The following is a 24,016-nucleotide window of genomic DNA, read 5'->3' as shown; positions in this document are numbered from 1 at the left end:
TTTTCATGACACATGCAGAATCTAAAGATTTATAAATATGGAGTAGATAATGCTTTCCATTTAAATTTGGCATCAAGCTCTGAGCCCAAAATAACAATGCAGACAACGCTGGTTTAAAAAACATCCCAGATTTACTTAATTTTGGGTGTTTGTTCCTTTGCCTAAGTGTTTGGTTTTTTCTTTTAATCTTACTCTATAAAGCCAAGCCAAAGTTCTTTATTCGAAGAATCGCAGATTTTTTGACTGATGGTGAAGCAGATGGATCACAAAATTAGGAGGTAGGACAACTGGATATTTCTGATTACAACTCTTTTACAGATTTGTTTGCTTGAGTATGGTTTTTTGCTTCTTATTTGAGCTAGAGTTTCCTCATCACTAGAATGAAGGTTTGCATTAAATATTTGAGTGTTCTTTTGAGCATCATGTGAATTTGTGATCCTGTCTAACTTGTTGCAGAAAAAATTTAAATGTATATAATCTTAGAAGTATTTATACTAGTTATAAATTCAAACAAGGTAGGGATTTTAAACGCTGAATTATCCTGATTTTATGCCATGCTGCCACTAATAAACAAACAGCAAGTTCCCTGATAGTGATTCTCTATTATGGGATATTGATATATTTTGGGATTTGGAGGTTGGATTGACCTCCCCCTGTTTACAAGACACAACTTTCTGATTTGCCACCTGCTATGTCTCCTATTCATCTTTTTGTAAGACTTTTTAAACATTATGCAAAACCCTCATGGTACAGAATTTCCCACAAGTGGCCCACATTTGAACAGTAGAATTCAACTGAGACTTGAAGATGGGCCACACGCAGCACACCCTGCTGACATGTTCCTCTACCCACGTCCCTCCTTTTCTCACTGCCTGGTAATTGAAGTGTATTTTTGTCAGTGGTGTCAAAGCCTGTCTCCCAGGCTGTCTTATTATTTTTAAATCCCCGACAAGTCCACCACAGTGATCCAGCTCCTTGCACTTTATAGGTGCTCAAGATCTATTGGCCAAGCCAACACGTCTCTCTCAGTTTCTCTAGACTTGCAGGTCCTTAACTGCAGACCCTAGGGTGACTGGGAGACACAGCAGCTGGCCTGGAAGAAACTGTGCATAAACCACAGATTTTTACTTATGCAGCTTTGTGCATTAATTCTGGATAAGCACATGATAGAATGTCATATGTGTGAATTTTATTTTTCAGGTGTAGTGATGGTGGGAAAGAGACTGCTAATAGCTATTGTAGACCACACTGCATTACAAAAAATCTGATAAATCCAAGCAATTCAGTTCAAAATGGTCAATTAAGGGGAAAAATGCAGTCATTTAACTTGATAATTCTACATGATACATTAAGTCTCTCACAGACTCCACCACAATGAAAGCGAAAAGAGTTGAACGAAGGTAGAGGAAGATTTTCTTTAAGGTCCACTACTTGATTTCTTTTAGCTCCTAAATATGTGGGAAGCAGTAAAGCATGGTGCTCAGGCCATTGTACTCACCTGATCTTGGAGTTGGGCAGTGTAATTTGTGCACTGGCTGAACAGATGGATAACTGATCATAGGCAAATTCTTAACTTGTCTCTTCCTCAGTGTCTTCATCTGTAAAATGGGGATATTATTGGTACTTGCTCTTAAGAGCTTTGTGAGGATTAACTACACTAATCCATGGACAAGAGACATGTTGTCTACATAACAGGTGCCCAATAAGTTACAGTGATTGTGTTGTGTTGTTGATAATGCCCATGACAACAATGATGGCATGTGTCTATTTTTATCATTATAGTGTGATTACACGTCATATATGTTGTATCTCCTTGTTCTGAGATTAACATAGCCTCTTTTAGAAACCACCAAAAGGCTCAACAGTATTGGTGAGAAACATCTGTGAGCAACAAACATTCAGACACAAACATTCAATTAAGACGACCGCTTCCAGAAGCAGTCTCTGAAGCATGTCTGATCTAGAAGGGATGCCCCCATGCACTTCCTGCTGGGAGAGAATCTTCTATTGTTGCCAGTCAGGATCATTCCCTGTTGGTTTAAATTAACCTGAAAGATCCTCAGCAGTTTAGGTATGTTTAGCTCAACATCGCAGATTGTTTATACCTGTGATGCAAGCAGGTCAAAAAAACAACCACTGAGCCACTGGCTTAGGGTTCCCAGCTGAAGCTACAGCGGTTCTTTTCTGTAAGCACAGGAAATCAGCCAAGCGCAGTTTGCTTAAGATATTCAGGTAAACCGTTTGCTTTGTCAGAGCACTCTCTCCCAGGAGCGACCAAGATATTCTGAATCATTTACTTCTTTCCCATTTGCCATTCTTTTCATGAGGTGGATTCCCCAATCGTAAACACAAAGAAAGTGTTTAATCAGAAGCAGCCAGAAGTGATTGGTGATAACTGGGATTTAATGGCTCAATCTCAAATCTAGTTTCAGTTGTGTTTCACCAGAGATTTTTCAGATTCTTGCTATGAGAGTTTGGCAGAAGACAATAAAAATCATGATTTCCTCACTTTTTTCTGATGTTTTGCTATGGCACTAAATAATATGTTCAGTATTCCCCTGGAAATATATAAAGCACTTTACGTGGTGTGTTCATCATTTGCCTCTGACTAAAATGTCCAAATGACTGAGAATTAATGAAAATCATTATGGATAGGAGCAAAGGATGTGTATCAAGATGTCCACTAAAGCATTGTCTACAATTGTGAAAATGAAAACATATATTATAAACTGTATAACAATAGGCATGAAGTATTTACTACTACATGGACTACTATGAAACCATTAAAATAATGATGTAGAAACAAAAAAATGTGAAAAATGGGTTTTAAAATAAAACAATAACACACTAATATTAGATTATTTAGTTATTATTCTGGGTCCAACCAGAAGAAAAACAAACAGTAATTTGAGCATGGAAAGTGTAATGAAAAAACTATTAATTATGAAAGAGGATTAGAGTAAGGAAGGAATGGCCAGCGACAAGTAAAGAGAACGCCAAAACACACAGCAGAAATAAGGAAAGCCGCTAACCCTCCAGTTGAAAAGAAGACCTCCTCCTCCCTGCCCTGACAGGACTGAGGTCCAGACCCGGTTGAAAAGAGCATGACTGTGGCTCACTGGATGGTAAAGAAGCTGCTGTGGTGTCTCATGGTGGAACTTTCTGGAAATATGCCCTCTGTAAGTTGCTGGAAATCCACATTCTAGGGTTCCAGTAAAACTATGCACGGGGAGATTTCTCACCTGAGGCGCTACTCCAAAACTGCTTGATAGAAGATGCTGACGGAAGCTGTCGTCCACTGCTCTCTCTGCGCACTGCTGAAGCCGACTACCTGAGAAGTTGTCAGCCCCAGGAGCAGGGCTGAGGACGCCCTCGGAGCTGCAGGAGTGAGTGGGTGCTGAAGACGCCACCAAGAGCCTTCCCAGCAAGCACCGGGGCATCACGAAGCAACACCTTCCTCAGGTGCCATCAATTAGGAAAGACTAACATCACACGAGCTGGCCAAGGAAAAACTATTTAAAGGACCCATAGCACTTTTCACAGAGCAAGTAACAAAAGAGTGAATTTCGAGCTGAGAGGCGGTAACCAATGTTACCTCAAAAAAAATTAAATTAAAACGGAGTTGTTGTTGTTGTTGTTGTTTTTTGCGGTACATGGGTCTCTCACTGTTGTGGCCTCTCCCGTTGCCGAGCACAGGCTCTGGACGCGCAGGCTCAGCAGCCATGGCTCATGGGCCCAGCCCCTCCGCGGCATGTGGGGTCTTCCCGGACCGGGGCACGAATCCACGTCCCCTGCATCGGCAGGCAGACTCTCAACCACTGCGCCACCACGGAAGCCCTAAAAAGGAGTTTTTATCACATAATCAGTGAAATGCAAATTCAAGCAATAAGATGCCATTTTTGACTAAGAAACAAACTGACACAAAGAGTATATAATATTAAAACGTTAACAATGGCTCTCTTTGGGTGGGAAATTACCAGTGAATTTCTCATTTTTCTTGGAGCATTGCCATATTCCTACAATATAAATGTACATAGATTTCCAATGCACAAAAATAAAATATAATTATCAACTCAGCTACCCAATAAACTTAATATTCACTCAATAACTTTTACTCTGTATTTAATTACAGCATAAAATGTAAGAACAAATGCAATATGGATGCTGCATATTAAAGGGACTCGATCAGTCTTACTCATTTTGTGGAATCAAGGAAAGGACCATTCAAGCGTTTCCATGAGTTTCTCTTCCATTCTACCTAAAACTCCCTCTTGCTGGAGGAATTCTGTCGATCAAATTCTAGTTATCCAAATCAACACATTTAATATATCTTACAGGGGTATTAGTGCTTTGTGTGTGTGTGTGGAGGGGTGGTGGGTACAGATGAAATAAGTTTAGGAAATGATATATGTACCAAAGGGGAACAGGTTTACATATTATTGTTTCTATCCGTACATACCACACAGGTTTGTACAGAACTGCAATAGTGTTTGGATCTAGCTAGAGCCTGGATACGATTCTGCTTTACCAACCCAACAAGGAACTTCTTCTGTACACATGATTGAATCAAGGTGAATGAACATGTTTGGGGGAAGTTTTAAAGGCCTACACAAAGCACTACAGCTCTGTCAAGTGATGTAATATAATTATAAAAGTTCTTTAAAAAAAATTTACTGTTGCCTTTCAGTCTACCTTCCTGTATTTTACTACACTCTACCTTATTTTAACTGTGATTTAAGGAAATGTTTTGCTCCATACTTTCTTAGTCTATCCCTCCCTTTCTTCCTCTCTGCCTTATAAAATAATATATAATGGAGCCAAAAAAAACCCCCTCCAGCTTATTTGTAAAAAAAAGCTTCAACTAGCAACCTAAGTGTCCATCGACGGATGAATGGATAAAGATGTGGCACATATATGCAATGGAATATTACTCAGCCATAAAAAGAAATGAAATTGCGTTATTTGTACTGAGGTGGATGGACCTAGAGTCTGTCATACAGAGTGAAGTAAGTCAGAAAGAGAAAAACAAATACTGTATGCTAACACATATATATGGAATCTAAAAAAAAAAAAAAAGGCTCTGAAGAACCTAGGGGCAGGACAGGAATAAAGACGCAGATGTAGAGAATGGACTTGAGGACACGGGGAGGGGGAAGGGTAAGCTGGGACGTAGTGAGAGAGTGGCATGGACATATATACACTACCAAATGTAAAATAGATAGCTAGTGGGAAGCAGCTGCATAGCACAGGGAGATCAGCTCGGTGCTTTGTGACCACTTAGAGGGGTGGGATAGGGAGGAAGGGTAAGCTGGGACATAGTGAGAGAGTGGCATGGACATATATACACTACCAAATGTAAAATAGATAGCTAGTGGGAAGCAGCTGCATAGCACAGGGAGATCAGCTCGGTGCTTTGTGACCACTTAGAGGGGTGGGATAGGGAGGGTGGGAGGGAGGAAGACGCAAGAGGGAGGAGATATGGGGATATATGTATGTGTATAGCTGATTCACTTTGTTATAAAGCAGAAACTAACACACCATTGTAAAGCAATTATACTCCAATAAAGATGTTAAAAAAATAAAAATAAGCTTTAAAAAAAGCTTCAAAGCTTCAACTACAAAGGGACATGTTACCGCCTGCTACCATCAATATAATACCTAACAATTTATCACTGACGCTGTAAGAAAGTTAGTGGTGTACCTAAAACCATCTTTTATTTTAAATATCCCTTGTTGTGCTAGTAATGATTTTCCTTTATTATCCCCAAGTCATATATTTAAACCTAAAGAGACAAACCCAATTTAACTTCTCTAAATTATTCTACTGTAACCACATGTACCCTAACTGTAGGAGATGCTTGAGCCATTTTCTACTTAAAATTCTGAAAGACTCGTGCTCACATAATCCCCACTGACACTTTTGCAAATGACCAAAAATTTCATCAAGGCCACTGGATCAGAACAATTAGTGGGTACATCACGTAAAAAGCAATATAAAGGGTTAACACTAAGAATACCTTGAGGGAAAAGCCTAATTGTGTGCCTAATTTAAAAGAAATCCATATTTCTTTTAAAATGCTTTTAGGGCAATACTACAGATGCATGTTAATATACCCTGCTTGATTTAAAAAAAAACTTTAATGGTGGAACATATCAAATTCAAATCGCACAAGTTGCAGCGCTTGATTTTTCTTAAAAGGTCCATTTTTACTCCTTACTCTTCAATCTTGACATCACTTTTAGAATGTGTCCCCAACACCTGCCCCCTGATCCAGGCAGGCAGTGATATTTCCTTACATCTATGTTTCTTTTATCACATTGCATCATAATCATTTACTTAATCAACTTTCTGCTTCACTACAATATGAGTTCTGTGAAGCCAGGATCCATGTTTTATTAAGTTTGAATCTCCAAAGTTTAGTGGATTTGCTGTTTCAACAAATATTTATTAAATGTCTACTCTTTCCCAGACGTGTGTGCTGGGTATAAATAAGGTGGCTTGTCAAAAAGAGAGATGCGGTTCTTGGGCTCATGCAATTTAGAGTTCAGTGAGGGAAACAGTAAATTAACAAGAAAACATTCTAACAAATAATTACAAATTCATACAAGTTCTATAGTATAAAAGAGAAAGACGTTGTGACACATATTAACCTGGGGGAATTTCTCGGGATAAACAGGACAAGGCCACCCTTGGAGGCCACTTGGAAGCCACTTGGAAGTATGTGAGGCTCAACATAAGGGAATAGAGTGTGTGAAGTTTCTGAGTCCAGGAGAACTCAGCAGGAGTAAATGGAGGAGTGAAGAAATAAATGATTTGGAAATGAACACTGTGGCAACATGATGGAAAGTTGAAACATTACCTGTGTCTCTAAGAAGCTTATAAACAGCAAGGAAATTGAGCCCGAGAATCCCCATCCTTTCCGTCCTGCAAGTCACTCAACCTATTTCTATTCTTTTTTCTTTTAACCAAGGCAGACATTGCTAATCAATCACGGCATTCTTCCCCCCTAAGGCTGGACAGAGCTTAAATTTTTTTCTTAATTCAGTGCTTCTGCCAACCATTACCACTCATTCAAAATGGGCACTCAAGATGATACCCTTTTGCCCTTCCTGATGTAAGCGGTTAACACCATTTTTACCTAATTAATAAACATTTGATATTGGCTTGAGGGGGACAAGAGGTAGCAAACTGAGCTAATATATATAAAGCAGTGAAGGGTGTAAATGGATAAGCAGCCTGGCTCATTACAGGTGCTGAATTGATAGGAGTGATTATAATGATGCTGGGAAAATATGGGGCATCCAGTAATTGATGGGAGCTAGCATTTGAGGCTACTCCTGAGGGTGAGAGAAATTACCAAGTGGGAAGCACTGAGTCACTGAAGTCACTCTTTCATAACGTCATAGTTTTTAGCTAACATAATGTCATATGTTAGCTTGGGACAGCCAAGCTAATATTTTCTCAAAAATACAGAGAAAAGAATATCTTTAAACTCAAGCAAAAAAAAAGATCATCATCAGAAAGGATATATGCAGCTGGAAACTAGCATCTTGACCTAGTCCTAGTACATTTAGAAATGAAACCTCATCAGCTTTACTGACTTCACCACTTGGTCCGTGTACCAGAACTTCAGCAAGCCAGAGTTAGCCAGTCTAAAACATTCAGTTTTCCCCCACCTGCACTGAGTGAACCATCCATCTTAGGTATAAAATGACAGCATTTATAATTTAGTAAGAGCTAAACCCAGAAGTACTCTAACATATTATTAAGGTTGAAAATTTCTTAGAAACCAAAGAAATACAAAGGTTTAGTTCTTATGATGATATTAATTGGAAATACGTTGCATCTACTACATGTTGAGAATCTCCTTGGATATGAATTGATGCACTGAGACCTAGCCATAGGATATAGCTACCCAATCCACTGCCTACTTATAAGTTCTTCTGAATAAGATTTTATTATATATTGTTTCACTTTAGAACTGCCTACGTTGGGCAGAGTAGTTTTCCTGAGTTATAGTAATAGTTACCACTTTGAGTGTCTGTTTTATGTCAGTGCCGTGCTAGGCCTTTTATATATATTATTTATAATGCATACAATAACCCAGTAAAGACTGACCTGGTTTCTACCTCACAGACAAGGCAACTGCAGTTCAGAGAATTTAAGGAACGTGTTCAATTTACGTAACTAAATCAATGATAGGGATGGGATTTGGATGCAGTTCTGTCTCACTCCAGAGCTCATGTCATTTTCACTACCCTTTGTTTGCACGTTAGCTCTATCTCATTCCACAGCCACACACAGATTAGGGAAAATTAGAGGACCACCCCAGACACCACATTTGTAAGGGCCTGCCTTTAGGAAGGGGGAAAGCGGGCTAGCTTGTGGGGGAGAGAGTTGTTCCCATCTGATGCTAGGGCTTGTATAGCCTCCATCAGCCCCGGAATCTCTCTGACAGCACCTGAGCAATGTATGTGATCAGCACTTTCCACCTTCCTTATGGTTACATATGCTGATTAATTTTTCCTGGTATAGATGCTCATTTTAACAAGTCACTCGTTGTAAACAGGGCCAGGTGTAGGGCCCATTTCCTGCTCCACCCACTTTATTGAAGCCAAATACTCCATCTATATCCTTCCCGAGTTGTATCTCACAGTTATAGACAATAGGCACTGTGAGTCTTAAGCATGAATAGATGGACATAAAAGCATTCTTTCTTCACTAAAAGGAAAAAAAAAAAGTACACTTACTGGGTGATAATATGGCAGGAAGTCTGCTATATATCTTTATAAACAGGGTACCGAGGTATAATTATTCCACTTTAGCTCACAGATGCTTTCACTCGTTTCCTGATTTTCGTTTTGTTTTGTGCGGCTCACGACAGACCAATCCATTTTTGCAGAGATCAGGCCCTGCAGCTCAGGGCCGACTCTCATAGATACTCTGAATCAAGTACAGAGATGAGCAGCTGGGAAGATGGGGGAGGCGGTCAGGGAGGCAGGGAGACCTGAACAGATGAGTAACGGGGACCAGGAAGGAGGACAGAGGCTCCATACATGATTAAACATGAATATGGGCCCTCTTGCCAACCAGATGCATCATCTTTATGCAACTGGAACGACCCCTTTTCCCACACCTCCCTACGCTACACAGAAGGCTTTGACTGATTTTTATTGACAGCTCAGCATGTGCTATAACAGCAGTAGCACACCGAGTAGAACAGGTTGACAGTGTGGCAGATCCCGCCATCCCTTTCCAATGTTTGTAGGCTTTCTGAGCAGGCCGTGGGCGTCCTGTGCACCTCACTCCTCTTCTAGCAGAGGCCAAGCGATGCAGACATTAACTATGCACCTAAATGAGACTCCTAATGAGACAGAGCAGGACCCTATGATCCTTTCCCCTAACCATGTCCTCTGCCTGCTTTTTGTCTGTGGAAAAACTTTAGCCCAAAATTAAGTTTAATCAGAGAAGTGAGAAAATGCAGAAGCAAAAAATAAAAGCAGTCAAACAGGACAAAACAATAATAATTTATCAGTAAGCAAAGTTAAGGACCTTTAGTTCCTTCTCAATGGCTATAGATAATATTCTGAGCCATATCCTGTGAGCTGTGTGAAACCCCACTAGGTGAAGAAGTTAAGTACATGATGACCAGACTGTAGGCATGACATAAGCTACCACAATTCACAATTCTGAGAACTGGCCTCAAATAAATGAGAACGAACCGACCCTGGAACTGAAGACTAACTGTACTTAAAACAATCAAGATGACACTGGTCAGACCACCGATGGCCAATTTCAAGATGACGGTCAGAGCTGACTGTGCTGTTTCTGCGTGTAGCCCCCCTCCCTCCGTCTATAAAAGCTCTTGCCCCCTGATTGGGTGGGTGCGGGGAGTTGGCCTTCGGACAGGCGTCCTCCCTCCCACACCCCCTGGTAGCCGGCACCCAAAACAAAGTAAACTTTCCTTTCCACCAACCTTGCCTCTTTACTTGCTTTTGAGCGGCGAGCAGCTAGACCCCACCTCCGGTTACACTAACAGGAAAGGCAGAGAGAAAAAATCATTTAAAAACATGATGTAGAGAACACAGATGTAGAGAACAAATGTATGGACACCAAGGGGGGAAAGTGGCGAGGGGAGGGTGGTGGTGGGATGAATTGGGAGATTGGGATTGACATATATACACTAATATGTATAAAATGGATAACTAATGAGAACCTGCTGTATAAAATAAAATTAAATTAAATTAAAAAAAAAACATAAGTGGCATTTTATGCACCAGTTCAAATAAGGGGGAACCTAATCATTGTGAATGATAAACAAGTTTGTGAAAAAACCCACTGCTTATTAGAACAGCACGCTCCATGTAAAAAGAAATTTTCTAAAGGTAAATATAGCAGAAGGCTACAATTACAACCTTTCAATGATTGCAGTCCACAGAAAAGCCATTTAGTGATAAATTGGAGAGCAAGAGGAGATTATCACCTGTTTAAGCTTCCACTGATTCTATCAAGTTGTTTGCCTGGCAGTATCTAGGCTATGATGGAAAAGCTGAGAAAAACTCATTTTTCCCCTATCTAAATATTATTAATTGCAAGCATTCATTCTGAAAGATTTGTGGCTCTTTGGGAGCAAAGGATCTGCTTGACAACTACTAATTATACTTAATAATAAATAATACTTGTCATTTACATAATTATTTTCATATTTAAATCCTTTCACAGATTTTGTTTCCTCACATGGAATATCAGTGCAACTTGACTGCATATAATGTTATGATATTTCTGTGAAACCAGCCCCAAGTAGTAAGCTTTCATAAGAAAATTGGGGCCTTAATCTTATCTATATTAACAAGTGTTAACCAATCATTAGAATTTCCTTTTTCAGCACCTGAAGAGGCGGGCAGTATTGAACAACTATCTGAGGAACACTGAACTGACTTTTTGGCAAAACACCCAGTTAACGCCAAAACTGTGCAAAAATATTTAGAAGAGGCAGAGACATGAGGCAACAAGATCAATGAGAGACGTATTAAATTAAAAGAAATGCCTATCTCTCTATCTGCCTGCCTATCTATCAACAGGGTGAAAATAAAAGAGCAAAACAAATGAAATCAATATACTTAATATAGTTGTGAATGTAAAGGTCTGAATATAGATTTTTAAAAAATTGTCTGCACGAGTTGGATATCTGACCTAGTGAGTACATGTGTAGAAATTTATTCTAAGGATTTCACAGAAATCTAGGTACCATGGCATTAATTGGAATACTATTTGTAAAAAACAAAAACTTGGAAATAATTTGTTTCCAACAATAGGGCATTGTTTAAATAAGTGATATCGGGCTTCCCTGGTGGCGCAGTGGTTGAGAATCTGCCTGCTAATGCAGGGGACACAGGTTCGAGCCCTGGTCTGGGAGGATCCCACATGCCGCGGAGCAACTAAGCCCGTGCGCCACAACTACTGAGCCTGCGCATCTGGAGCCTGTGCTCCGCAACAAGAGAGGCCGCGATAGTGAGAGGTCCGTGCACCGCGATGAAGAGTGGCCCCCGCTTGCCACAACTAGAGAAGGCCCACGCACAGAAATGAAGACGCAACACAGCAAAAACAAACAAATTAATTAATAAACTCCTACAAAAAAAAAAAGTGATATCATATGTTGAAATATTAAATAATTTTTAAATTTTCTAAATGAGGAATATTAGATCATGTGGGAAATTGTCATGATAACATTAGGTGAAAAGGTACTAGAAATAAAAATTATATAAACAGTATATCTTATCCTTATTAAATAATGTATGTATAAAATATAAATATATATGTTTATATAAATATATATGCATATATAAGTGGGAAAATGCAAAAATGGAAAAGATAATATTTATCTCAGAGTTCTGCAAGTGTATTTATATTTTTCCTTTACATTTTTCTGTATTTTATAATTTTTCTACCATAAAATATTAATTTAATTACTATGTATTTTTGAACAACTCTATTTTTTAAAATTGTTTTTACATATAGAGTGGTCACGTGTTTGCTTAACAGAGTGCAAGTGAAAAATAAAGGCTGTTTTTGTGGTTCTCATGATGTTTAAAAGACTAAAACAAGTTCTGAGACCTCGAAGTCTACTTTGGCCACACAATTCCACATCTAGTCTGGGAGCTCATCATAAGACTATCAAGCAACTGGGTGAAAAAGATATTTGCTGCAACACTATTTATAATAGGAGAAACAAGGAACCAACATTAAGGTCTACCGAAAGGGGATTTATGAAATGAATGGTGGTACAACCACTGCCTAGAGCTACAGCTATTAAAATGATCGTGTTCCGGCAACACAAATTCACCCAGGAGGGGCTGTTCTTGCAGGCTGTTTGCATCAAACAGGAAACGCTGACGATGAAGCTCTCGTTGGAGAACACCTCCCAGAGCATCAGATGTACCTGCGCTTCAACTTCCCCCACATCCAGGTAAGGCTGCACACCAAGTATCACCAGACTGTCCACTTTTCAGGAGAAGCTGCAACATGCCTAGGCTTTTCAGATGTTGTGCAGGCCCGGGGGTAGGACTGGGGGGTGGCAAATAAAATGTCTACGGGCTGAATTTAACTAGTCAGCCAAGAGTTTGCAAACTTTGATGCAGAATTAAATTTATAACTATGTAATAATGTCCAATGCTTACATTAAATTTTAAAACGGGTTTAAAACATTATGTTTTTATTTAGGTTAAACTATGTATATATTAGTATGTTTGTGTGATGTTCACACAAATGAACATACACACAATATAGGGAGATAAAAAGCAGAGATGAATGGATCTGAAAGTATTTTTCTTTGGGTGATGGGTTATTTTGAATGACTTCAGGGGTTTTTTTCCATACTACTCTATATCTATATTCTATTATATAAAATATTGTATATTTATACTATTCTGTATTTTTATTTTTGAAACAAACACATGCAGATTTTATGATATAAGAATTAGACAATTATACTTAATAGAAATATAAATTTCCTTTTTTGCATATGTTGTCTCATTCTGTCTCAAAAGGACCATGTCAGAAGCACTAGATCCAGTTCTGAGCACTGCCTTTTTGGGAGTATTTTAGAAAACAAAAGCAAGGACAAACATCAATAAATAAGGTGGGGAAGGGCCTAGACATAATTTCACAGGATTTTTAGGAAAAAACATTAGATGTTTTCCTGAAGAAAAGTAGACTTCAGTTGTGTGATAATGGACTACAAAGATGTGAAGTGCAAACATGGGTATTTGAAACTCAAATATTTTTCTCTGTAGTTCCATCAGGTCAAGCTAAGACCAATGGGTGACATGCTTCAGGAAGGCAACTAAAAGGAAGTACTTTGTAGAAATTATAGCTGTTCGTATGCTGGATTACCTAACTCACCAAGTAGAGCATTCAAGATACGAGGAGTGCTCAAACAGAGGCCAGATTACCAGTACTTTTATAGCATGAATTCTTACATTGGATGAGGTGATAAAACAGATGACGTCAACTTCTAAAATCGAGATCATATTTCCCTTTGAGTCCTAACACTATGATAATATAATCTCAGTTATGGTATAAAGCAGGTAACTGATTTGAGAAGGGTACTGAGTTTGAGGACATATTGACTGATTCATTCCACAAATACTTTATTAAGGGACTATGCTAAGGGCCTGGGATCCCATGAAACAAAATGCCAGCAGAAGTGAATCTCTTTAATGAAGCAAAGTATGTGGAAGACAAATCATTAAATGCTTACTTACAGTAAAGTATGCAATGTATCCTGAAATAGGATATATAAATGACTATATGTCCAGGGCTTGCCCCAAGAGCAAGTCTTCTCTAAATGGATTATTTTCTTTTCTCTTTCTTTACCTTGTCTTCCCCACTTACACCTCTACTCTCTGCTTCAGTGAAAGATATTCCTCCTTTCCACTTCTAGCTGAAAAAAAAAACAAGTCTCAAGTGTCAATTTACTATGTAACTGTGGGTCCCTCTCTGTATTACAAAACAAGACTCAGGGGACAGTGAGTCCTGATATCATGACCTCCAAAAGGGTCACAAGGGACCTCTGAAAATTTCAATCGTTTTAGAGTCTTTTCTACATCTTTTCCAATGATTCAGGTATGGAGGTTTCTATATCTTGGGCCTAGAATTCCTTCTGCTGAGTGGTGAGTCGATGTGCTTTTAGTGCTTATATCCTATAAGTTCTTTTAATTAGTGTCTTATAGCCTCCCAAAGTGTTTATATATATATGACTGGCCACCATTTAAAATGAAAAAAGTAATTTACATTGCTACTTATCCTCATTGAGTTGCCCATTTAAGAAGCAGAACTGCACTGTCAGGGCATCCACTTTTGTAATACCTTAGCCATAGTATTTTAACATATATAGTAGTTCTCAATATTTACAGTGTATTGGAAGCACCATATTAGTCAGGGTACTCCAGAGAAACAGAACCAATAGGAGATATATAATAAATATAATGTAATATATGTAATTGCTTTAACATATGTAATTGATATTAAACATATTAAATATATTGTATATTAAATATAAGCTGGAAACTAGGAAATCCAGGGGTGTAGTTTTCAGAACTGACGTAAGCCACAGTCAGAGGGCAGCGGATCAGATCAAACACTCAGGCAGAGAGAGCAAATTCTCCTTTCCTCTGACTTTTTATTCTTTTGGGGCCCTCAAGAGATTGGATGAGGCCCACCTACACTGGGGAGGGAAATCTGCTTTACTCCATCTACCAATTCAAATGCTAATCTCATCTGGGAACACCCTCACAGACCCACCCAGAAATAATGTTTAGCAAAATATCTGTGTATCTCAGGATATAGTTGAGAGTTGGCACTTAAAATTAACCATTACATTCTGCAAACTTTAAAATACACCAATGCCTCAGTCCAACCCCCAGAAATTCATATTTAATTGGTATAAATTACAGGCTGGGCTTTAAGATTATCAAAAGCTCCCCAGGAGATTTCAGTGAATCACCAAAAGTTAAGAACAATTAACATCACAGAACATTTCTTTCTTGATGAGAAATCAAAATGCTTCTCACTTTTAGCGTTGATGCCCTGGGAGAGATATTATCTACCTCTGTAAGGTGCCTTCAAGAGTATCCCACTGTACCCCATGTAGTCAGTATTTTCAAACAGGCCACTGCAAACATGTGCCTCCAAGTCTGGTAAAAGTCAATCCAAATATTTTTCCCCAACATGGTAGATGGACAGAATTTCTTTTATGATCACCATGTCGTATGGTAGGCATAATTATTCCCATGTAGAGGGTGAACTGAGATTCAGAGAAAAATAGGGGTGCATATTGCCACAAAGCTAGCAAATGTAAAAAATTAGGAAAAGGTCAAGTTTTCTGATCCGAGTTAAATAAGTAGTAGGTATCGTTATTTTATTTATTCCACAGATACTACTGTCAGGGGTGAGTAGAATAAAAGCAAATGAATAAAAATGTAGTCAGCCTATGAACGGGAAGATTAGCTAGCATCCTTCACACAAAAGACCTGATATGTATTCGGCCACTAGAGAGGTTTAGTCAGCTGTATTTACAGTCCCATAAATGGAAAGAAGCATCATGACAAAAGGAAATTCTATGAATCCAGGAAAAAACACATCAAATTAAATAAATAATTCACAGGCAGAGCAAAGATTACAGAGTTGGCTCTGATAACAAAGTATCTAAAATAAGTGGTGATGTGTTTCTCCAACCACACAGGCTGCCAGTCCAGGTGCAAAGGAAAATAAATAAAACTATTATAGATCTAGTAAGAGTTAAACAGACAATAAAAACCAACAATGGAGATGAATTTTAAGTTGGTGATTCTTTGAACAATCTTCAAAAGATTTCATTTGCTCTGTTAACGCAATGTCAAGTCCATTTTAGAAATAAAAGAACATTTTTCTGCTTGCTAGAGTTTAGACATAAATCCTCAAACTGTATTAAATCAAGATGCTTCTAGAATCATAGCACTAAAGATCAATATCACTCCCTCACTTTACAGGTGAGAAAACCAAGGTGGTAAATGATTGTGTGATGGGCTTGAAGTCCACATGATTCCCATCAGTGGCCAAAACAAGATTAGAATGCAGGTCTCCCATTTCCTCTTCACTTAATTATTCATCATCTTTAGTCATTTTGAGCACAACTAGTGCACTGCTGTTTGAAACCTGATCTTTCCAATGGCAGTCAAAATGCCATACTTTAATAGTGCTTCCATTGTCTTTGACAGGAATATTAAATAACTGGCAATCAAGTTCTGAACTTCTTTCCAGATGAATTATACGTTAAGCTCTATTTCAATATTGATTTGTAATATACTTTAAAGCATGTTGATCTTCCTCTGGTCTCTTCTTACAGTTCTGAGCTACATGAATGCTAGAGTTCCTAAAATTTGTGATTTTCTGAATGGCCATCTCTACTATGTCCACCAACCCAACAATAGTCACTGCTTGTTGCTAGACAGAAAAAAAAAAGTTAATAAATTTACAAGTGAAATCCTGTGCTCGTTTTTTTTAATGAAAAACAGAAACCTATTTGATTTAGAATCTAAACCCTAGAAGCATACATAGGGCTTAAAGAAATGTATGATTCTTCTATGGAATGGAGAATTCTTGTTTAATCAATGGAAGCACATCGTTAGTTTACTCAGGTCCCTAAAAAGGTGGAGGACCTCACTTAAAAGAAACAAGTGACTATCTTAGTTAATGTAAATAGAAATGCATTTCCAGCTTATTTATGGTTGTTCATTTCTATACCATACAGTGGTCTGTTTCTCAGGACATCAGTATAAAAGGCAAATTGATAGGTGAGAAGGGTAAGTGGTATAATAAAAAAGTTAAAAGCATGGGCTACATGACATGGACAAGTTACTCAGCCTTTCTAATCTTCCATATGCACATCTATAAAACAGGGAATAAAACATATTACAAAGAGATATGCTTCTCCTCCCACCATGCTTTGGCCTTCACATGTTTGGGAGGCATAGGAGATCCAGTGCCTTTCCCCTCCATCCTATTCTTGGAAGAGGAATTGTTAATGTTATTGGTCAGTAACCAGAACATCTATGGAGCAATGGGTAGAATTATTACATTTGAAAGTGACAAACGTGTCACATGGTTCTGTCCCAGTAGCTCAGCTTATGATTCACAGAATAAGGCATGTTAGCTTAAGCTTGTCCCATGACCTAGTCATCTGTGATTTGGGGGCAAGAGAAAGAGAGAAGGAAAGCCTCAATTAGAATTCCAAAATGAAGTAACAGCGGCTAGCTCACTAGTAGTAAGTAATACTTTGGTCTTTTCTGATTATCGTTTCTTGTGTATGGATCCCTTGGCAGGAAACTTAACCACCCACTTCAGAGGTCTGTTATGAAGTCTGATATGGTATAAAAAGTGCACAGTGCAGTGCCTCATATGCAATAAGCTGTCAAAGAATATTATCTAGATGACCTTGGATTTGCACTTAAATGTTTGTTATTAAATCAGTTTGCATGGGACTAGTATCCAGAGCCTCAGGATAAAGTAGATTCATGTGAGTTAATAAATGAAAAGCTCTCTGAAATTCTAGATGGCAGGTTATGCTAACTCAGGTAAGTGGAAGCTGGTGGCTGGGCGTTCCCTCAGGACACGTGTTTTGATGGAAGGAGGACTCAGGGTGTAGAAACCAGCTTGGCAGTGGATGGTAAACCATTGCCCAGCACATGTTGCCTCCTGTTAAGCAGAAGGCTCTCATGCAAATTGCTTTCTGAATCATTAGCTGTCGGCAACCCTCATCTCTCCTCCTGCAGCTGTTCTTTCTGATTTTGCCTGCAAACTTTTCATATTGGGCAGGCTCCCAAGCCAAACAATTTGCCCCTCTGCAGGGTTTGTTCCTGGGGGCGAGAAGTGAACCTCACAGAAAAGTCAAAGTAAGGATGCACCATGGACTAATACACACTGAAGGAACAGACTCCTTTAAGCTAAGGTGATGAATGCCTTTGAAAGTAATTTTCATGTGGCTTCCTGTGAGAATGTCAGCCAGGCTCCAGAAGTTATATGCTGCAATTTTAAAATTATCTCCCTCTGTAGACTTCTAAAGCTTCTATCAGCTAAGAAGTATCTTTTTTAAAAAAGAAAATATTTTCATACAATTTTAAAGACTACTTTTTATTGGCTATATTCCCCCTGTTGTATAATACATCCTGGAGCCTACTTTACACCCAATAGTTTGTACTTCCCACTTCCCAATTCCAACTCTTAAATTGCCTTTCCCCCCTCCCCCACTGGCAATTACTAGTTTGTTCTCTATATCTGTGAGTCTGCTTCTTTTATGTTATATTCACCAGTTTGTTTTATTTCTTAGATTCCACATATAAGCGATATCATACAGTATTTATCTTTCTCTGTCTGACTTGTTTCTCTTAGAATAATGCCCTCTAAGTCCATCCATGTTGCTGCAAATGGCAAAATTAATTTCATTCTTTTTTATGGCTGAGTAGTATTTATATATATATGTATGCAAATATATAAATTTAAATTATATATATATTATATATATATTCATATATATATATATATATAAAATCTTCTTTATCCATTGATCTGTTGATGGACACTCAGGTTGTTTCCACATCTTGGCAATCATAAATAACGCCTCTATGATGCTGCGAACATTGGGGTGCATGTATCTTTTTGAATTATAGTTTTGTCTGGATATATGCCCAGGAGTGGGATTGCTGGCTCATATGGTAATTCTATTTTTAGCTTTTGAGGGACCTCCGTACTGTTTTCCACAGTGGCTGTACCAATTTATTACATTCCCACCAGAGGAATGTGTGGGAAATCTCTGTACCTTGTGCTCAATTTTACTGTGAACCTAAAACTTAATTAATTAATTCCCAGCAGCATTAGCAAATAAGACCATGCATTTTTTTAAAAATCTTTTTTTAAGGCATCGTAAATATTTGCTGAATAAAATGAGAAACTCTATCTCGATTGGGTGGATTAAATCAGCAGAAACTAAGCTTCACCTGTGATTTTAGCAGCTGAACTGGTTGAGAAATTCAAAGCAGAACAGGCACAAGTCCTCTCTGAACAAGGTATGGTACAAGAAAAGGAAGGATGGATGTTGTAGGCAAATCATAACACTCTATCATGGCTAAATATAATATCAGGAATTAAATAACTTGAAATCATATAAAAGTTTCCTTTATTCGTATGCCCCCTCCCGCATAAAGTGGAAGGTGAGCACAAATGTAAATCAAGCAGGCAGAGGCTCCCACTATCTTATATATGAAATCAAAATTCTAAAGTGTTTTCTTCAGAATCCCTTTTGCCTGGGTGCAGAAGAAAAAGTAGCTGATCAGTGCACCCAAACGTAAAATGAAAAATAGTAAAAGAAAGTTTTTCTACATTTTTGAATTTAAAATCTGAAATACATTTCTTTAACACTCTTCTTATTTATACCCATGTACCTTAAAAACCAAAATTAAAATTAAATTGTATTAGAGCAGAGGAGCAAAAATTTCCAGTCAATCAAAAGGTTAAGTGGTGCCTGATACACTGTTTGAATAAAGTTACGAATCCATATCCAGACTCAGCTAGAAAATTAAAGCGTGCTGTGATCACTTGGTACGAAGAGGGGTCATGGCAATTGATTGTATTTATACACACTTTCATACATAATAATTTATCAAATTTGTCCTATGCCACTTTCCATGCTTATTTAATCCTCATTTAATCTCTACCAAATGAATACTGTGAAACATGTTTAATCATTATTCCCATTTCCAAGATGTGGAAACTGAGGCAGGAAGTATGGTACATCAAAATTCAGAAATTTTGTCACTCCAAATATCTCCAGGTCTAGCTCTTTAACCTGTATAATAGTCTTTTTCTCTTTTCCTTGCCGTGTGAACCTTTTATCTTCTCCCACTGTCAAATTCAAGTGTTAACTCTAACCTCTCTTGACCTCCGCTATCCACTGAAGGATGCCTTCTGGCTTCCTAGAAAAGCTTCACCATTCTTAGCAGAGTACTTGAGATCTAGCAGGTGCTTTGTTAAGTGAATGAGTTAATAAACATATAAGAGAACATTAATATTGCCATTTAAGGGATGGAGAAACAGGCTCTGAAAGATTAAGTAACTTCCTTCATGTAAGGGGTCAAGCTGGAATTCAGATTCTGAAGCCCAAGTGATCATCCTCAGAATAATCTAAGTTATCTTCATTGGGATAGAATATGCTCAGTCTATATCCCTCACTAGACTCTAAGGAACAAGAAGGCAGTACTAGGTACCTAATGCACTTCATTTTGGGTAAATTTTTCATTTATGCAAAAATACTTGTGTAAAGATAGACTAAAGCCTTAAGCTTTCCCTGCTGGATTCCCTGCTCAACTGTGAGTACTCCTGTGATGAAAACTCGCCTAACGCACTGAATGACCTTGACCAAGCAGCTTTCCTTTACAGCCTCCATTTTCTTTTCTGTAAAATACTGTTGACAGGACATGTTCCACCTACCTCATAGAAATGTGTTTATAAAGCACTTTGGAAACCATGAAGCTTTCTTTTTTTTTTTTTTTTTCGGTACGTGGGCCTCTCACTGTTGTGGCCTCTCCTGTTGCGGAGCACAGGCTCCGGATGCGCAGGCTCAGCAGCCATGGCTCACGGGCCCAGCCGCTCCACGGTATGTGGGATCTTCCCGGACCGGGGCACGACCCTGTGTCCCCTGCATCGGCAGGCGGACTCTCAACCACTGAACCACCAGGGAAGCCCAAGCATGAAGCTTTCTTCAAAAGCAAGCAAGTATTTTAAATGTCATTATTATAGGACTCCTTAAAAGGAGGCTTTTTATGGTGAAAAGAAACCTTAGCTTATCAATTGTGCAACTCAACCACAGAAAATTTAAGGCAGAACATGCATGACACAATAATAATTCCAAATAAATCCTTCTAATAGTTAAGTAAAGAGAAGTCAAAATTCTTCTCTGGACTATTTTGATTGAATACAAAGGGCATCCCTTTAGAAGTTATGGAAGTTCAGATACAGAGCCTCAAACTCTAGATTGCAATGCAACATTTGTTTCTGAACTTCTGCTGCCAGTCTTGCTAACAGTTCACTTGCAATGTAATATATTACTGCATTTCGTTTCTAGGCAAGAACATTATTTACTCACAGAAGAAATACTTTCCTGAGGAAAGACTGTCTTTGGAAACTTTCAAGGACATTTGAGAAATGCTTCAGCCCAAGCCACAAAATTATGAGCATGCTTTTGTGCCTCTCTGCTCCCAGGGCACCATTTTTAAATATCTTTCATTTAAGTTTATTGCAAGCATCCATCTTCCCTTTCCAGAAAAAATAGCAATTAACACAACTTCATTGATTTCCAGTTTTCCTAGGTGTCACTTCATAATGCATATATTGTAAGCAGTTCACATCATCATTTTCATCGCTTTCAACATTTTCCATGTTGTCTCCCTACCTGAATTGTGACTTTTTGTATGGAAAGTTTTATTTATCACTTGCATCTTACTTTGAATAAATCTGAAATCAACATTCAGTATTATCTAATTATTTTTATTTTCTTCAGTATGTTTCTAACTTAGCAAACTATGGGTAAAAATGCCATGTAACAACAATATGTAATATTTACATAGAGCCCATGTAGTGAACATAGTCCTAAACTCTTACCAAATCCTCACCAGACCCTATAAAGTAGGTACTATTAACCTTGTCATTTGATAGATGAGAAAACTGATGCATAAACTGGTTAAGTAACCTGTCTGAGGTCAGATAGCTAGTGATTACTTTCCCCATCACCGCCATTGTTTAGTTAATGCGTCCTTCCCATCTCAGTTCCAATGACACTGACACAAAAAAGCCTTTCTTTGACCTCCTGAAAATACTGGGTCTCGTTGCTTTTACAGCATCATATGTTTATTATTCATTTCACATATTTGTGTGATTATCTAATTATATTTGAACGTATTTTTCCTAAGGTTAACTCTAGTCCAGCTGTGCTTTCCAAATTATGAAATCCGGGACTACGTGGGCTATGTCTGTTTTGCTTATTACTGTAGTTTCAGTATTTGGTGCATGGTAAGTATTCAGGAAATGTGATGGATGGATGAATACAGGACTTTGTAAGAACAAATAAATAAATGACTGGATCAATAAATTTGGCTGATCATAACATAAACAACAGTGCCATGTTAAAAGTTTTCTCTGGGTCTATACACAAACTCTTCTCAGACAGGGTTCCTGTTTGCTGTCTACACCACCAGTTGGAAGAGAAAAAAGCCAATCAAGGTCTGACTGTCATGTGTACAGGCTGAAACTGATGCATTAGGTTGAGAGACAGGGTGATTTAGGAATAATTTTACTTCTGGCTGAACTATATATAGAACCAAGTCTTACGTAATAAAAAAAAATCTACTTTTAATATGATTGTGTGAAGAATGAAATAAGAGCATCAAGCCCGTTAATTGTGATATTTAATTATATTGTCCCATTTCCACATTCATTTCCATGAATTTGGATGCCTTTAGGTCAAGCTAACCCAAGCATTTACACCACCATGATAAATAGTGAAATATCAATGGATACACAGAAAGAAAATTCCCAAATTTAGCAGAGAACACATTAGCATGAACTTGTAAATTTAACATTCAAGTTCATTGGCGGGCAGAGATCCAAGTGACTTTTGTTAAAGTAGGAAACTTTATGACTATGTGAGGAGATGAACATCGAGAAAGTGCTCCCTATTTTAAAACCAGGACATTAGAAATATTTTTTGCATATCTGCCATCTAGGTGACAGTAAAACTCAATATTTATACATCACATTTTTAAAACATTGTGCATATATACTGTATACTGCTACAGAATATAAGTTGCCCCAAAATCTCCAAGATACAATATGGGATCAAACAAACAGAATGACAAGAAAAACCAACTGTAATATTTTGACACCTCTTAATTATTAAATAATTATGTTTAGAGAAATAAAAGTTTAAAAATTGTGCTCTGAAGAGTATTTAAAATATGAATGAACCTTCAAGATGGCAGAGAAGTAAGACGTGGAGATCACCTTCCTCTCCACAAATACATCAGAAATACATCTACATGTGGAACAACTACAGAACACCTACTGAACACTGGCAGAAGACCTCAGACTTCCCAAAAGGCAAGAAACTCCCCACGTACTTGGGTAGGGCAAAAGAAAAAAGAAAAAACAGAGACAAAAGAATAGGGATGGGACCTGCACCTTTGGGAGGGAGCTGTGAAGGAGGAAAAGTTTCCACACACTATGAAGCCCCTTCACTGGTAGAGACAGGGAGCAGTGGGTGGGGGGAAGCTTTGGAGACACGGAGGAGAGCACAGCAACAGGGGTGTGAAGGGCAAAGTGGAGAGCACCCCGCACAGATCGGTGCTGACCAGCACTCAACAGCCTCAGAGGCTTCTCTGCTCACCTGCCAGGGCAGGTGGGGGCTGGGAGCTGAGGCTCGGCCTTCAGAGGTGAGATCCCAGGGAGAGGTCTGGGGTTGGCTGCGTGAACACAGCCTGAAGGGGGCTAGTGTGCCACAGCTAGCTGGGAGGGAGTCCAGGAAAATGTCTGGATTTGCCTAAGAGGCAAGACACCACTGTTTCGGGGTGCACAAGGAGAGGGGATTAATAAAGCACTGCCGAAACGAGCTCCAGAGATGGGCGCGAGCCGCGGCTATCAGCGCGGACCCCAGAAACAGGCATAAGATGCTAAGGCTGCTGCTGCAGCCACCAAGAATCCTGTGTGAAAGCACAAGCCACTGTCCACACTTCCCCTCCCGGGAGGCTTTGCAGCCCGCCATTGCCAGGGTCCCGAATTCCAGGGACAACTTCCGCGGGAGAACGCACGGCGCACCTCAGGCTGGTGCAACATCACGCTGGCCTCTGCTGCGGCAGGCTCACCCCGCACTCCATACCCCACCCTCCCCCCGGCCTGAGTGAGCCAGAGCCCCCGAAGTAGCTGCTCCTTTAA

The 24,016-nt window shown here is 38.8% G+C and overlaps 1 protein-coding gene across 8 annotated transcripts in view; it reads right to left on the bottom strand.

Annotated features, from left to right (window-relative positions):
• The window catches only part of LOC149750470 (uncharacterized), a 137,668-nt gene that overhangs the window by 59,856 nt on the left and 53,796 nt on the right, over positions 1-24,016 (bottom strand). For all 8 annotated transcript variants that reach the window (XR_016392245.1, XR_016392246.1, XM_089908043.1 and 5 more), the window contains exons 4-5: positions 3,243-3,837; positions 1,499-1,598 (exon numbers count right to left, since the gene is read on the bottom strand). Coding sequence is in view for 1 of the 8 variants with exons in the window: in XM_089908076.1 (XP_089764202.1) it covers positions 1,499-1,598; positions 3,243-3,440 (298 nt within the window). In the remaining 7 variants the exon portion in view is untranslated. The remainder of the gene's footprint in view (positions 1-1,498; positions 1,599-3,242; positions 3,838-24,016) is intronic.

This window comes from Delphinapterus leucas, chromosome 1 (genome assembly GCF_059928025.1).
Source record: "Delphinapterus leucas isolate spDelLeu-1000000601 "Yukka" chromosome 1, BTC_Dleu_Yukka2, whole genome shotgun sequence".
Classification (NCBI taxonomy): domain Eukaryota; kingdom Metazoa; phylum Chordata; class Mammalia; order Artiodactyla; family Monodontidae; genus Delphinapterus; species Delphinapterus leucas.
Note: the sequence above shows the minus strand (reverse complement) of the source record. Positions and strands in the feature narration are given on the sequence as shown.